At 38.9% G+C, this 13,381-nt stretch overlaps 2 protein-coding genes across 2 annotated transcripts in view; one reads left to right on the forward strand and one right to left on the reverse strand.

The window, feature by feature from the left end:
- LOC135080989 (neurobeachin-like) overlaps window positions 1-13,381 on the reverse strand; it is a 737,070-nt gene that overhangs the window by 390,703 nt on the left and 332,986 nt on the right. The gene's annotated exons all lie outside the window — the stretch shown is intronic.
- On the forward strand, window positions 8,379-11,559 carry LOC135081219 (uncharacterized). The gene is made up of 3 exons (XM_063975966.1): window positions 8,379-8,442; window positions 8,737-9,012; window positions 9,651-11,559. The coding sequence occupies exons 1-3, from the start codon at window positions 8,421-8,423 to the stop codon at window positions 9,665-9,667; spliced, it is 315 nt and encodes a 104-aa protein (XP_063832036.1). The 5' UTR covers window positions 8,379-8,420; the 3' UTR covers window positions 9,668-11,559.

The raw sequence follows: 13,381 nt of genomic DNA on the forward strand, positions 1-13,381 counted from the left end.
ATGCTCGGAAGACTCAATCGGGACGTTCCTGTTGGAACAACCCTTGCTCAAAGAGCAGGAAGGGGACGGGGATGTAAGGGTGGTAATTATGCTCCATTTCAAATAAGAAGTCTCGGGGATTTTCATCTGCAAGAAGTTAAATTACTATAATATTGCCGCGAGTCGGGAAATGTAGAGACGAGCGACTTTATGATGAACTGTGGTACATAGTTTGTCAATAGAGTAGAAGAAAATGGGTCAATTTTAGAAACTACGTGAAACACTGAGTGTTTTTCTCAAATCAAGTAAGTAATATTCAGCTTTTTATACACACAAACTTGTGCACGGTTACTGAAAAATACAGTGTGAGTCACGTTAAAGTGTACCTACATATGAAAATAGATGAAACTAGACCTATTTTTATCTATTTTCATATGTACACTTTAACGTGACTCACACTGTATAAGACCTAAACATGTTATATCTTCCAAGAATTTTTCGATTGGAAAGTATTCGACTGTCTCTACGAGTAGTGTAATAATTTTCTTGTAGTTTTAAACGTAAAATTGTAGAACTACACAAGCTGGAGAAGTAAGAAATACAAATATTTTATTTATGCAAACACACCTTACGCATACACCTTCAAATACAATTAGTAAAAGAATGTTATAAATTGGACAGAACAACCAATACTCTTAGAATAATAGTTAGAGCAATCGAAAGAAATGGTAAGTGGATTTTTTTTGTAATAAACAACTTGAAAAAGTCGAACTGCTTAAGGCGGGACTCGAATCCACGAAATTTAGTTTGAGAAGCGACTCTATTCGATAAGACATTTTAATAATGGTTAATGTCAATCATATCAACTTGTCTATAGTCTATATCGACGATTTTATACAATCCACTCTGTTTCTACCACCTCCGTGTGTGGTTTGTTACAAGTTGTCACGAATTTCAGCACTTTTCGCGTTACATTGTAAAACTGTGACACAGACGGGGCAATTAAGCTTGCGTCCGGTATTGTCACCACCTCGAACTAACGAGGCCTCACGACAGATATGATGAGCCACCATTATCGGCCGTCGGAAACGGTCATGATAGCACAATCTGCAGGAAAATCCAGTCACCGCTATCCACCGCAGTTATTAAGAGATATTGTTTTGTTACTTTTGTAATAACCAATCAATAAGATGTGGCATAGCAATCTCTTTGCTAAAATATTAAAGTGTCTTCGAGTATTTTTTCCCCCAAAACCTTCGTTAGGGAGACATATCGTTGACATCTGTTATTTTTACTGTAAGAGATTCATATGTGACTGAGTTTAACCCACATAAATACTACCTTTTGGGAACATAAATATGAACGAATACGCTCATATTATTGTGATTTGTTTCCCACAGACCATATTCAGTGATTTAGAATGATTTGTAGAATGCCTGCCGAAATAAATGTGCTTAGTTTGTTACCATGAAAAGTAAGCACTGGACTGCTCATACTAAAGATTTATAGTCTCGTTCGGCATAAGATATGTAACGTTTACTTAGATAAATGTTGTTTCAATAGATAAAAATATTTTGTATTATTCTTTTTAGATGAGATATCATTCTTATTTTAGTGATTTATTGTAATATCGGTTATATTATAAAAACACAATATATCTTTATTCCATTTGAGTATGATGTATTGTTACGTGTGTACGCGATATGTGTATGAAATGGTTCATGATCAAAAAAATAGTTATTTTTTTGATCATGAATTAATAAAATCATGATAAAAAAAATAGTTATTTTTTTTATCATGAATTAATGGGTAACTTTCGCCAGACTCCCCATAAAATGACCAGGGCAGCAGAAACACACAGGAGTAAATTTTATTGTACTCACTGGGTACCTCGACAATGGCATTAAATCGCGCCGAGTGAATTAGCTCGAGGGGGACTACTCGACCCCACTTCGTTGCAATTTGCGGCAATTTGCCGACACTACCACGCAACTATGCTGCCCTAGTACCCGACCCGGTACGCTGCATTGTTAGGGCCGTGACGTCATCAATGTAGCCCGGTGAATAAGTTGTTACTTACTTTGCAACACTCGGAAGGGTTGCCCCTTTTTACTATAACGACTCCTTTTTTACGTTTAGTCGAAAGATGCTTATTAATACCAATGTTTCGAGACACATGCTACTATGTATTTTGCTCAATAGTAAGTTTTCGTGCTAGTACCGAGAATGTGTACCTTAACATTTATCAAGCAACTCGTTGCAAGCCGTCTCGCGTAACTTAGACACTGGCGCCCCCTACACGAAGCGGGTAATCTCAGGCAATGAGCCTGGGTTTACGATAATTTAATTTGGGAGCAAACGAGGACGAGGTTTGATGTCGGCTACAAAGGTGTTTGATTATAGGCCGCGGGCCCACTACGGGCGCCCTGTAATTGGGTGCGTGTGGAACTTTCTGGTAGGTTTTAGTTTGATGATTAGAAGTAGGTAGTTAAGTAGATGTTATTAATATGAATTTTCATATAATCACCCATTTCTTACGGACACGCACTATACGTTCATCATAGCTGGGCTATCATACAGTTTTTATATTACAAAACAGAGTATAAAAAACTTTTTTCATAAACGCACATCTGTTCCCAGAAGGGAAGCCCGTTCAAAAGAAACAAGATCCCGTGGGAAAAGTTTGCTTAGTAACATGCGCTTAGCATACCAGGACAACATACTTCAGAAAGGATATTTTGAGTTTAAAGGGCTCCAGTGGAAAGGGATAGCTATAAAACTGGATTATTAAAATAAGAAATAAAAGGGCCATTCATGGGGAAGGTTGGATTCTTGAGACTAACAGAAACAAAAGGATGTCGTTGACATGTCTTGGCGAGTACCAGGATAGTATGAAATATAAGCAGGTTGCCAGGACGGATAGGATCGATGGAGGGGGTATCGAAATGGATCGCCCTACAAACGGCCCCCATCCGCCTATACCACTATCGACTATACGGCAAAAAATAATTTATGACAGGTATTTGTAAGAAGGAGGCATTAACTGCCCATTTCATAAAAAGCTCCTCCTTTAAATAATTAAAGATGCTCTTAAAACAAAAGAGCAGTAGGGACATTTCTTGGAAAGTACCAGGCTGGCATAATGCACGAGGAGTTCGTTGCATCGCAGGACGCATCACAAATAGGGGACAGAAAAGGGCGTGGCATCGAGAGAGACGGCAACTATGTTAGTAGAGACGTAAACATCCGCTCAGGAGGGTGAACCGTTTGCATTATTCATATTAATGGCGGTCTTAAAAAGTGCCAAGTTTATTGTTTTCAGGCGCCACAAAACGGGACAATGCCTCAGTCGTAAATGGAATTTCGCGAAATAAAACTCGGCCAAGCGTTGTTTGTCGACAATTAACAAATTCGTTTGCGCACTTTGCGTCCGGAACGACAATGAGGGTGGAATTGTTATGTTCCGCTAGTTTACGGCAAATATTGACACAAACATATTTTCAATAGATTTTGTAAACATTTAAGTCTGACGCGTTGTTATGTTAATTAATAACATACAATACAACGACAATGAGGGTGGAATTGTTATGTTCTGCTAGTTTACGGCAAATATTGACACAAACATATTTTCAATAGATTTTGTAAACATTTAGGTCTGACGCGTTGTTATGTTAATTAATAACATACAATACAACATACGGGGTCAACTGAATCGTTGCGGTATCAATTTTATGCTACAGCATTCGCCTGATATAGAGGTCTGATTTACCAATGTTTTTCGAGTTATTAAAGTAAGTTATAATATACGAGACTATGAGAAAAAGGAGAGCTAATAAATTGACCATGTATTGCTTAATGTTTGGGGACCGTTAGTCAAAAACATTTCAATACTTTATGTCAAGTATAAATATTTCTACCCACATCGATTTCATTTTTAAAACAATAATAAAACCGAGGATACAAACAAAACCAATCAACAACAAAATATAAAAGGTAATTTTCCTGTTTTATGTAAAAAACAAAATAAATCGTTGCAGAGCGATGGCAAATAAATATCAAGCAATGAACCGCGGCCGTAAATAAAGCTCTGAAAACGTTTATATTGCTTTTACCTTTATAAAATGCACGTTCCAATAATATTAAAACTTTAAATAGTTTATTTTTATTCAGTTCATTCCTGGAATGTAGCTTCATAAAACTTGTTGGCTTTGTATCAAAGTAAAGTTTTCTCAGAATAATTATGATCAGCACTCTCAACTGGCTCTTCAAAATATTTACTTACAATATTTTTATAAGTAAATTCAAATATTAAAGCATTGAAACCCCGATGTTTTTATTTTCTAGCCTAGTATAATTATTTCTAGGATTTAATAGTTAATTAAATAACTGTAAAGAGCAGGGCTTCTTTATTCTAAAATTATAGGCGCTGATGAATTTCACAATTTTTATTGACGACTTTCAAGTAATAGCACATTACACGTTTGTTGCAGACACACAAGCAAGAAGGCAAGAAGTTCTTAGTTGCTAGAGTAAAAAATATACATTTTTATTCGATGTTGCCAACATGGTGGCGGCCACAGAAACAATATGTAATTCTAAAGAAACAAACTAATTAGGTACATAAGCTTAGTTAGTACACATTGGTTCAGTACAACAAAAAAAACTTAAACAATATTGTATACAATGTATATCATGTATAGAAAAGAAAAACAAACAATAAGATCTAAATTACTGTAAAATGTTACACTTCCAATGGTAGGACACATATTTTGGTTATAGACCTAGAGTGAGTATGAGAGTTTGCGGTACGCACTTCGACAGCACGCACTTTGCCATCCTTTCCAGGAAAGATATTAGTAACACGAGCCATAGGCCACTCTAAAGGAGAGGTGTTGTCGTTCCGTAGGATTACCAAACTACCAACCTTCACATTAGGCATTACTGAACGCCACTTAGGTCTGTTTTGCAATAAATTAAGGTAATTCTTACTCCAGTAACTCCAAAAGGATTGCTTCATACTCACTGTAATTGACCAAAATCTAAGAAGGTTAGTGGGAGTACCACTAACATCGCGCTCAGGATAAGTACTGAGCGGCGCCCCTGTAAGAAAGTGACCAGGAGAAATGTATGAGAAGTCACTCGCATCAGCAGTTACTGCCGTGAGTGGACGCGAATTCAGCACAGCCTCTATCTCGACCAGGACGGTATTTAGCTGTTCGTACGTGAGCAGCGCTTTGCCGACAACACGCTTCAAATGATACTTTGTACTCTTTACGCCACTTTCCCATAAACCTCCAAACGTAGGACTATAGCTGGGAATGAAGTGAAAATTTATACCTTTTTTCGAAGCGAATGCTTGTACATTATGCTGATGGCTCTGAGAAGAATGCAAGGTATAGAACTCATCCAATTTGTTCCTTGCCCCCTTAAACGTCGTGCCGTTGTCACAGTAGACATCGCTGGGCAAATTCCTTCTTGCAATAAAGCGCTTGAAGCACGCGAGAAAGCACTCGGTTGTCAAATCTGAGCAAAGTTCAAGGTGGATAGCCTTCGTGACGAAACATACGAATAGTGCAATGTAACCTTTTCCAATGACGGGTTTCCTGATGCGACTGTTTTTTACGGCAACCGGTCCAGCGAAGTCTACCCCGACCTTCTCAAACGGGCGGCATGCGTTGACTCGTGCTGAAGGCAAGGAACCCATCAGTTGAGTTGCTGCAGCGGCTTTCAATCTGTGACAGGTTACACATTTATGAATAACCTTTTTTACAGTGCGCAATCCATCAGGAATCCAAAATCTTTGTTTGATAGATGATAAAACCAGACTTTGACTTGCATGCAGGAGCATAATGTGTTCATTCCTAATAATCAATTCGGTGATAATCGATTTTTTGGGCAATATTGCGGGGTGCTGATTTGCATAGGGAAGTAATGCATTTTGTAGCCGACCACCGACCCTAATAACACCGACACCATCTATAAAAGGTGAAAGTTGCATCAAGCTACCTGTGACTTGTTTGCCAGATTGCAGAGATTTAATTTCATCTGGATAAAATTGATATTGTTCATGCTTCACTATCAACAGCAATGCATTGTCAAGTTCATCTGCGGTGACAAATCCTTTCCTTTTAACAGAGTTGGCCCCTATATTATTACAAAATCTAATGACGTATGCAAGAATTCTAGTCATTTTGTTTATACTCGAATACTTTTTTAGCCCATCAAAAATACTGCAATGAGTATCAACAGTTGTTGTACAAACAATTAAACTATTGTTCTTTTTTAATTCAGGTAGCTGTATCTCAGTTTGAGGAACTGGCAAGAATGCATAATTTCGATCATGCAAGAACGAAGGGCCTTGCCACCACGAAACATGGTTTTGTAGTTCGTGTGGTTGAATACCTCTGCTAAGACAATCTGAAGGATTATCACTGGTGTTAACATAATGCCACTCATAGCTGTGTGTGAGTTCCCCTATCGACCTGACTCTATTTGCGACGTATGTTTGCAACTGAGTGACGTCAGTTCTCAACCAGGCTAATACAATTTGCGAATCTGAGAAGAAATGAGTATCGTTGACTAAGAATTTTTTAAGTAACGTACCTTTTACTTTTTTAGCTAGCGTAGCCAATAATATCGCAGCATTCAGCTCAAGTTTAGGCATGGTAAGCTTTTTTTTACACGGATTTATACGTGACTTCGAACAAAGCAAATGCATATGAACGTTACCTTGCTCGTCAATGGAACGCAAATATAGGCAACACCCGTAAGCTACAGAAGATGCGTCTGCAAATCCTATAAGCTGAATGCTTACTGCATTTATTGGTTTGACACATCGCGGGATGTTAATGGTATTCATCTGTGAAAGATTTTTAACAAATTCAAGCCACATTTGACGAATATTGTCTGGAGGAGTGGCGTCCCAGTCCGAATCAGAAGCCCATAGCAGTTGCATAATTACCTTTGCATGAACAATCATCGGTCCTATCAGTCCCAAAGGGTCGTAAAATTTGCTGATATAACTTAATATTTCGCGTTTTGTATCATGTAAGCTTTGGTAAGGCTCCGGACATGAGCTTGCAAACACATCCTCTCCAGTATCGAAATTAATACCTAAAACTTTGATGTAATCTCCTTGCAGATCAGGCTTTACAGGCTGATGCTTGTCTTTAGGTACCTTTTCCAGTATTGAGCTACAGTTGGAGGCCCACTTGTGAACCTGGAATCCTCCCAGGGCGAGAAGATCTATAATTTCCTCCTGCATTTTCAACAATTCAGTTTCAGTGTTAGTGGTTGGGAGCATATCATCTACGAAGGTATTGTTCTTAAGTATTGATGATGCACGTGGATATAAATCCTTATATTTATCAGCAAGATCTATGAGACAACGCGTAGCCAGGTACGAGGATGACTTGAGACCATAGGTAACAGTGTTTAACTGTATACATTTAATGTGGTCGTCTCGTGACTCACGCCAAAGTATGTTTTGCAAAGATCGTTGCTTGGGATCTATTTCAATGCATCTAAACATTTTTGTAATATCGCATATAAAATACAACTTTTCTAATCTGAAAGCTAGTAAAATTTCAAACAAATCACTCTGAACTACAGGACCGTTGAGCAACATGTTATTGAGTGACACCTTCTTTTCAGTTAGCATGGAACCATCAAATACTACACGAAGTTTTGTGGTACAACTATCCAAATTAATGACAGCATGGTGAGGGAGAAAATAAACAGGATCAGAAAATAAATAGGAAAAAGTCAAGCAAGTATCCATCAAGTGTCAAGTTGGCATCCACTTCATTCATCACTCAAGAAGTGAAGCAAGACGTCAATACCACATACGTGGAGGAAGGAACGAGACGCAAGACGCAACATCCGAGCAAGAGTGAACGCATCATCAACACTTCGTTCGTCTCGGCGTGCTTCGGTCGTCGCTTCGCGCTCATTCGCCATTTTTTCCGGTCACGTCACTTTAAGCTTCCATCTTTTTTATCAAATTTAATTTTGAAGTTAATGTTTTAATATTTATGTTAAAGTACCAAATTGATCGTATAATAAGTTGTAATAACCAAATTCTTAGCTTCGTATTGTGAGCAATGTCTGAACTGAAAACATTCGTGGCCAATCGCGGTCACGCGAAGGCTTCAATATCTAGGCTGAAAAATGCTTTCGAATACGAAGCATTCCTCAAACTGCCCTTAGAAACCATCAAGGCGAAAAGGCAGCGCCTTGTAGAGGTATTTCAAGAGTATGAGCGTTTCTGTGTACGTATTGCCATCCTTGACCCGGAAGATGCGGAAGATATCGGTACGGTGGAAGATGTATACATAGGGTTATTGGGTAATTTGGACTCAATAATAAATAGATTGTCCTTGGTAACATCTGAGCCCACATCTTCAAATGGCTCGAAGCCGTCAAACGTAAAGTTGCCTCCAATGGATCTGCCAACTTTCACAGGCAAGTGTACTGAATACCATCCATTTATTAATCTTTTTTCAGCTTTAATCCACAAGGATTGCTCACTGTCTCCTGTACAAAAATTGTATTACCTAAAAAGCACTCTCAGTGGTGAACCTCATGCACTCATCAATAATTTGCCGCTGCAAGATGAGAGTTATGCAGAAGCTTTACAACTTCTCAAGAGTAGATACGACAATAAAAATCAGATCATACAGGGGCATGTGCAATCTCTCTTGGACATTTCAACCATCACAAGATCAAATTCGGTTAACTTACGATCATTCATTTCAGACATAAAGCAGAACTTAGCAGCCCTGAAGAACTTAGATGAGCCTGTGAACAGCTGGGACTCATTGCTCCTCTGTATATTGTATAAAAAACTAGATGTTTTGACTAATCGTGCATTCCAAATGGAGCGAGATAGCAGCGCTATGCCTACAATAGATGAATTTCTGAGCTTTTTAGAGCGCCGATCCCTCTCATTGGAGAACACTGACAGTCAAAGGCCATCTCAGAGAGTGGTCAGCAATGTAGCAGCTACCACACCTACATCAACATGTTTATACTGTAAGTCTGCACAACATAAACTTTATAGATGCCCAACGTTTCAGCTTGCACCCATAAAAACCCGCTTGGAGTTTGCTACAACAAACAATGTCTGTTTTACTTGTTTGTCCAAACACAAGCGCAAATGCAAATTTCACTTCAGATGTACTATCTGCAAAAAAGAGCATAATACTTTATTGCATAATGATGATTTGCATATTTCTCCATCTGTTTCATTATCAGCTGCTACCCAGAGCCAAGTATTGTTACCCACTGCACGAATCAAGCTTATGGCTCAGTCGGGAACCATAATTTATGTCAGGGCCCTGCTGGACAGTGGTTCACAAGCATCTTTCATCACACAAAAAGTTGTTGATTTGTTACAAAAGGCTCCTACAACTTCCAATACTAAGATCATTGGCATCACCAAAAAGGAACAGATCATTGACAAAACTGTTAATGTAGATGTGCATTCTACAGTTTATCCATTCAAAGTAAATGTAAACTGTCACATTGTCAAAGCTATTACGACCAAATTGCCACATACTAAAATTGATTTGTCGTCCTTTAAATTTCCACCCAACTGTAAACTTGCCGACGAAAACTTTAGCACGCCTGGTGATGTGCATGTGTTACTTGGAGCTGATATTTTTTTCCAGGCCCTGCTAGCATCTGAGCCAGAGACTTCTGTCACAGGACAAGTACCTGCAACTTCTACATCTGTCAGCCCCGAGCAACCTTCTATTGTGAACACCGCCTTCGGGTATATCGTCGCGGGCAGCAGTAACTCAATTGTAAATCAAAAACAAAACCAGGTGATATCTTTATTTTGTAGAGAATGCGACAATTCAATTAGTAATCAACTGAATGCTTTCTGGGACTCTGAGAAGGTACCGGAGATCTTCCCAGAACAATTACCAGAGCATGATTATTGTGAAAATCTTTTTAGGGAAACAACAAAGCTTGAGAACCATAAGTATCAAGTCACAATGCCCATTAAGGTGCCACTAGAGCAAGTTAACTCTGAATTAGGACAATCGTTTCATTTAGCGCTCAATAGATTTCTGAATCTGGAAAAGAAACTACACAGAGATGAAGTTCTCTTTTGTGAGTACAAAAAGTTTATAGACCAATATGTTGATTTGTCACATGGTTCTTATGTAGATATAAGCAGTTATGACTTGTCCAGGGATCCTGTTTATTTTCTCCCTCACCATGCTGTCATTAATTTGGATAGTTGTACCACAAAACTTCGTGTAGTATTTGATGGTTCCATGCTAACTGAAAAGAAGGTGTCACTCAATAACATGTTGCTCAACGGTCCTGTAGTTCAGAGTGATTTGTTTGAAATTTTACTAGCTTTCAGATTAGAAAAGTTGTATTTTGTATGCGATATTACAAAAATGTTTAGATGCATTGAAATAGATCCCAAGCAACGATCTTTGCAAAACATACTTTGGCGTGAGTCACGAGACGACCACATTAAATGTATACAGTTAAACACTGTTACCTATGGTCTCAAGTCATCCTCGTACCTGGCTACGCGTTGTCTCATAGATCTTGCTGATAAATATAAGGATTTATATCCACGTGCATCATCAATACTTAAGAACAATACCTTCGTAGATGATATGCTCCCAACCACTAACACTGAAACTGAATTGTTGAAAATGCAGGAGGAAATTATAGATCTTCTCGCCCTGGGAGGATTCCAGGTTCACAAGTGGGCCTCCAACTGTAGCTCAATACTGGAAAAGGTACCTAAAGACAAGCATCAGCCTGTAAAGCCTGATCTGCAAGGAGATTACATCAAAGTTTTAGGTATTAATTTCGATACTGGAGAGGATGTGTTTGCAAGCTCATGTCCGGAGCCTTACCAAAGCTTACATGATACAAAACGCGAAATATTAAGTTATATCAGCAAATTTTACGACCCTTTGGGACTGATAGGACCGATGATTGTTCATGCAAAGGTAATTATGCAACTGCTATGGGCTTCTGATTCGGACTGGGACGCCACTCCTCCAGACAATATTCGTCAAATGTGGCTTGAATTTGTTAAAAATCTTTCACAGATGAATACCATTAACATCCCGCGATGTGTCAAACCAATAAATGCAGTAAGCATTCAGCTTATAGGATTTGCAGACGCATCTTCTGTAGCTTACGGGTGTTGCCTATATTTGCGTTCCATTGACGAGCAAGGTAACGTTCATATGCATTTGCTTTGTTCGAAGTCACGTATAAATCCGTGTAAAAAAAAGCTTACCATGCCTAAACTTGAGCTGAATGCTGCGATATTATTGGCTACGCTAGCTAAAAAAGTAAAAGGTACGTTACTTAAAAAATTCTTAGTCAACGATACTCATTTCTTCTCAGATTCGCAAATTGTATTAGCCTGGTTGAGAACTGACGTCACTCAGTTGCAAACATACGTCGCAAATAGAGTCAGGTCGATAGGGGAACTCACACACAGCTATGAGTGGCATTATGTTAACACCAGTGATAATCCTTCAGATTGTCTTAGCAGAGGTATTCAACCACACGAACTACAAAACCATGTTTCGTGGTGGCAAGGCCCTTCGTTCTTGCATGATCGAAATTATGCATTCTTGCCAGTTCCTCAAACTGAGATACAGCTACCTGAATTAAAAAAGAACAATAGTTTAATTGTTTGTACAACAACTGTTGATACTCATTGCAGTATTTTTGATGGGCTAAAAAAGTATTCGAGTATAAACAAAATGACTAGAATTCTTGCATACGTCATTAGATTTTGTAATAATATAGGGGCCAACTCTGTTAAAAGGAAAGGATTTGTCACCGCAGATGAACTTGACAATGCATTGCTGTTGATAGTGAAGCATGAACAATATCAATTTTATCCAGATGAAATTAAATCTCTGCAATCTGGCAAACAAGTCACAGGTAGCTTGATGCAACTTTCACCTTTTATAGATGGTGTCGGTGTTATTAGGGTCGGTGGTCGGCTACAAAATGCATTACTTCCCTATGCAAATCAGCACCCCGCAATATTGCCCAAAAAATCGATTATCACCGAATTGATTATTAGGAATGAACACATTATGCTCCTGCATGCAAGTCAAAGTCTGGTTTTATCATCTATCAAACAAAGATTTTGGATTCCTGATGGATTGCGCACTGTAAAAAAGGTTATTCATAAATGTGTAACCTGTCACAGATTGAAAGCCGCTGCAGCAACTCAACTGATGGGTTCCTTGCCTTCAGCACGAGTCAACGCATGCCGCCCGTTTGAGAAGGTCGGGGTAGACTTCGCTGGACCGGTTGCCGTAAAAAACAGTCGCATCAGGAAACCCGTCATTGGAAAAGGTTACATTGCACTATTCGTATGTTTCGTCACGAAGGCTATCCACCTTGAACTTTGCTCAGATTTGACAACCGAGTGCTTTCTCGCGTGCTTCAAGCGCTTTATTGCAAGAAGGAATTTGCCCAGCGATGTCTACTGTGACAACGGCACGACGTTTAAGGGGGCAAGGAACAAATTGGATGAGTTCTATACCTTGCATTCTTCTCAGAGCCATCAGCATAATGTACAAGCATTCGCTTCGAAAAAAGGTATAAATTTTCACTTCATTCCCAGCTATAGTCCTACGTTTGGAGGTTTATGGGAAAGTGGCGTAAAGAGTACAAAGTATCATTTGAAGCGTGTTGTCGGCAAAGCGCTGCTCACGTACGAACAGCTAAATACCGTCCTGGTCGAGATAGAGGCTGTGCTGAATTCGCGTCCACTCACGGCAGTAACTGCTGATGCGAGTGACTTCTCATACATTTCTCCTGGTCACTTTCTTACAGGGGCGCCGCTCAGTACTTATCCTGAGCGCGATGTTAGTGGTACTCCCACTAACCTTCTTAGATTTTGGTCAATTACAGTGAGTATGAAGCAATCCTTTTGGAGTTACTGGAGTAAGAATTACCTTAATTTATTGCAAAACAGACCTAAGTGGCGTTCAGTAATGCCTAATGTGAAGGTTGGTAGTTTGGTAATCCTACGGAACGACAACACCTCTCCTTTAGAGTGGCCTATGGCTCGTGTTACTAATATCTTTCCTGGAAAGGATGGCAAAGTGCGTGCTGTCGAAGTGCGTACCGCAAACTCTCATACTCACTCTAGGTCTATAACCAAAATATGTGTCCTACCATTGGAAGTGTAACATTTTACAGTAATTTAGATCTTATTGTTTGTTTTTCTTTTCTATACATGATATACATTGTATACAATATTGTTTAAGTTTTTTTTGTTGTACTGAACCAATGTGTACTAACTAAGCTTATGTACCTAATTAGTTTGTTTCTTTAGAATTACATATTGTTTCTGTGGCCGCCACCATGTTGGCAACATCGAATAAAA

This window comes from Ostrinia nubilalis, chromosome 19 (assembly GCF_963855985.1).
Source record: "Ostrinia nubilalis chromosome 19, ilOstNubi1.1, whole genome shotgun sequence".
Taxonomy (NCBI): Eukaryota; Metazoa; Arthropoda; class Insecta; order Lepidoptera; family Crambidae; genus Ostrinia; species Ostrinia nubilalis.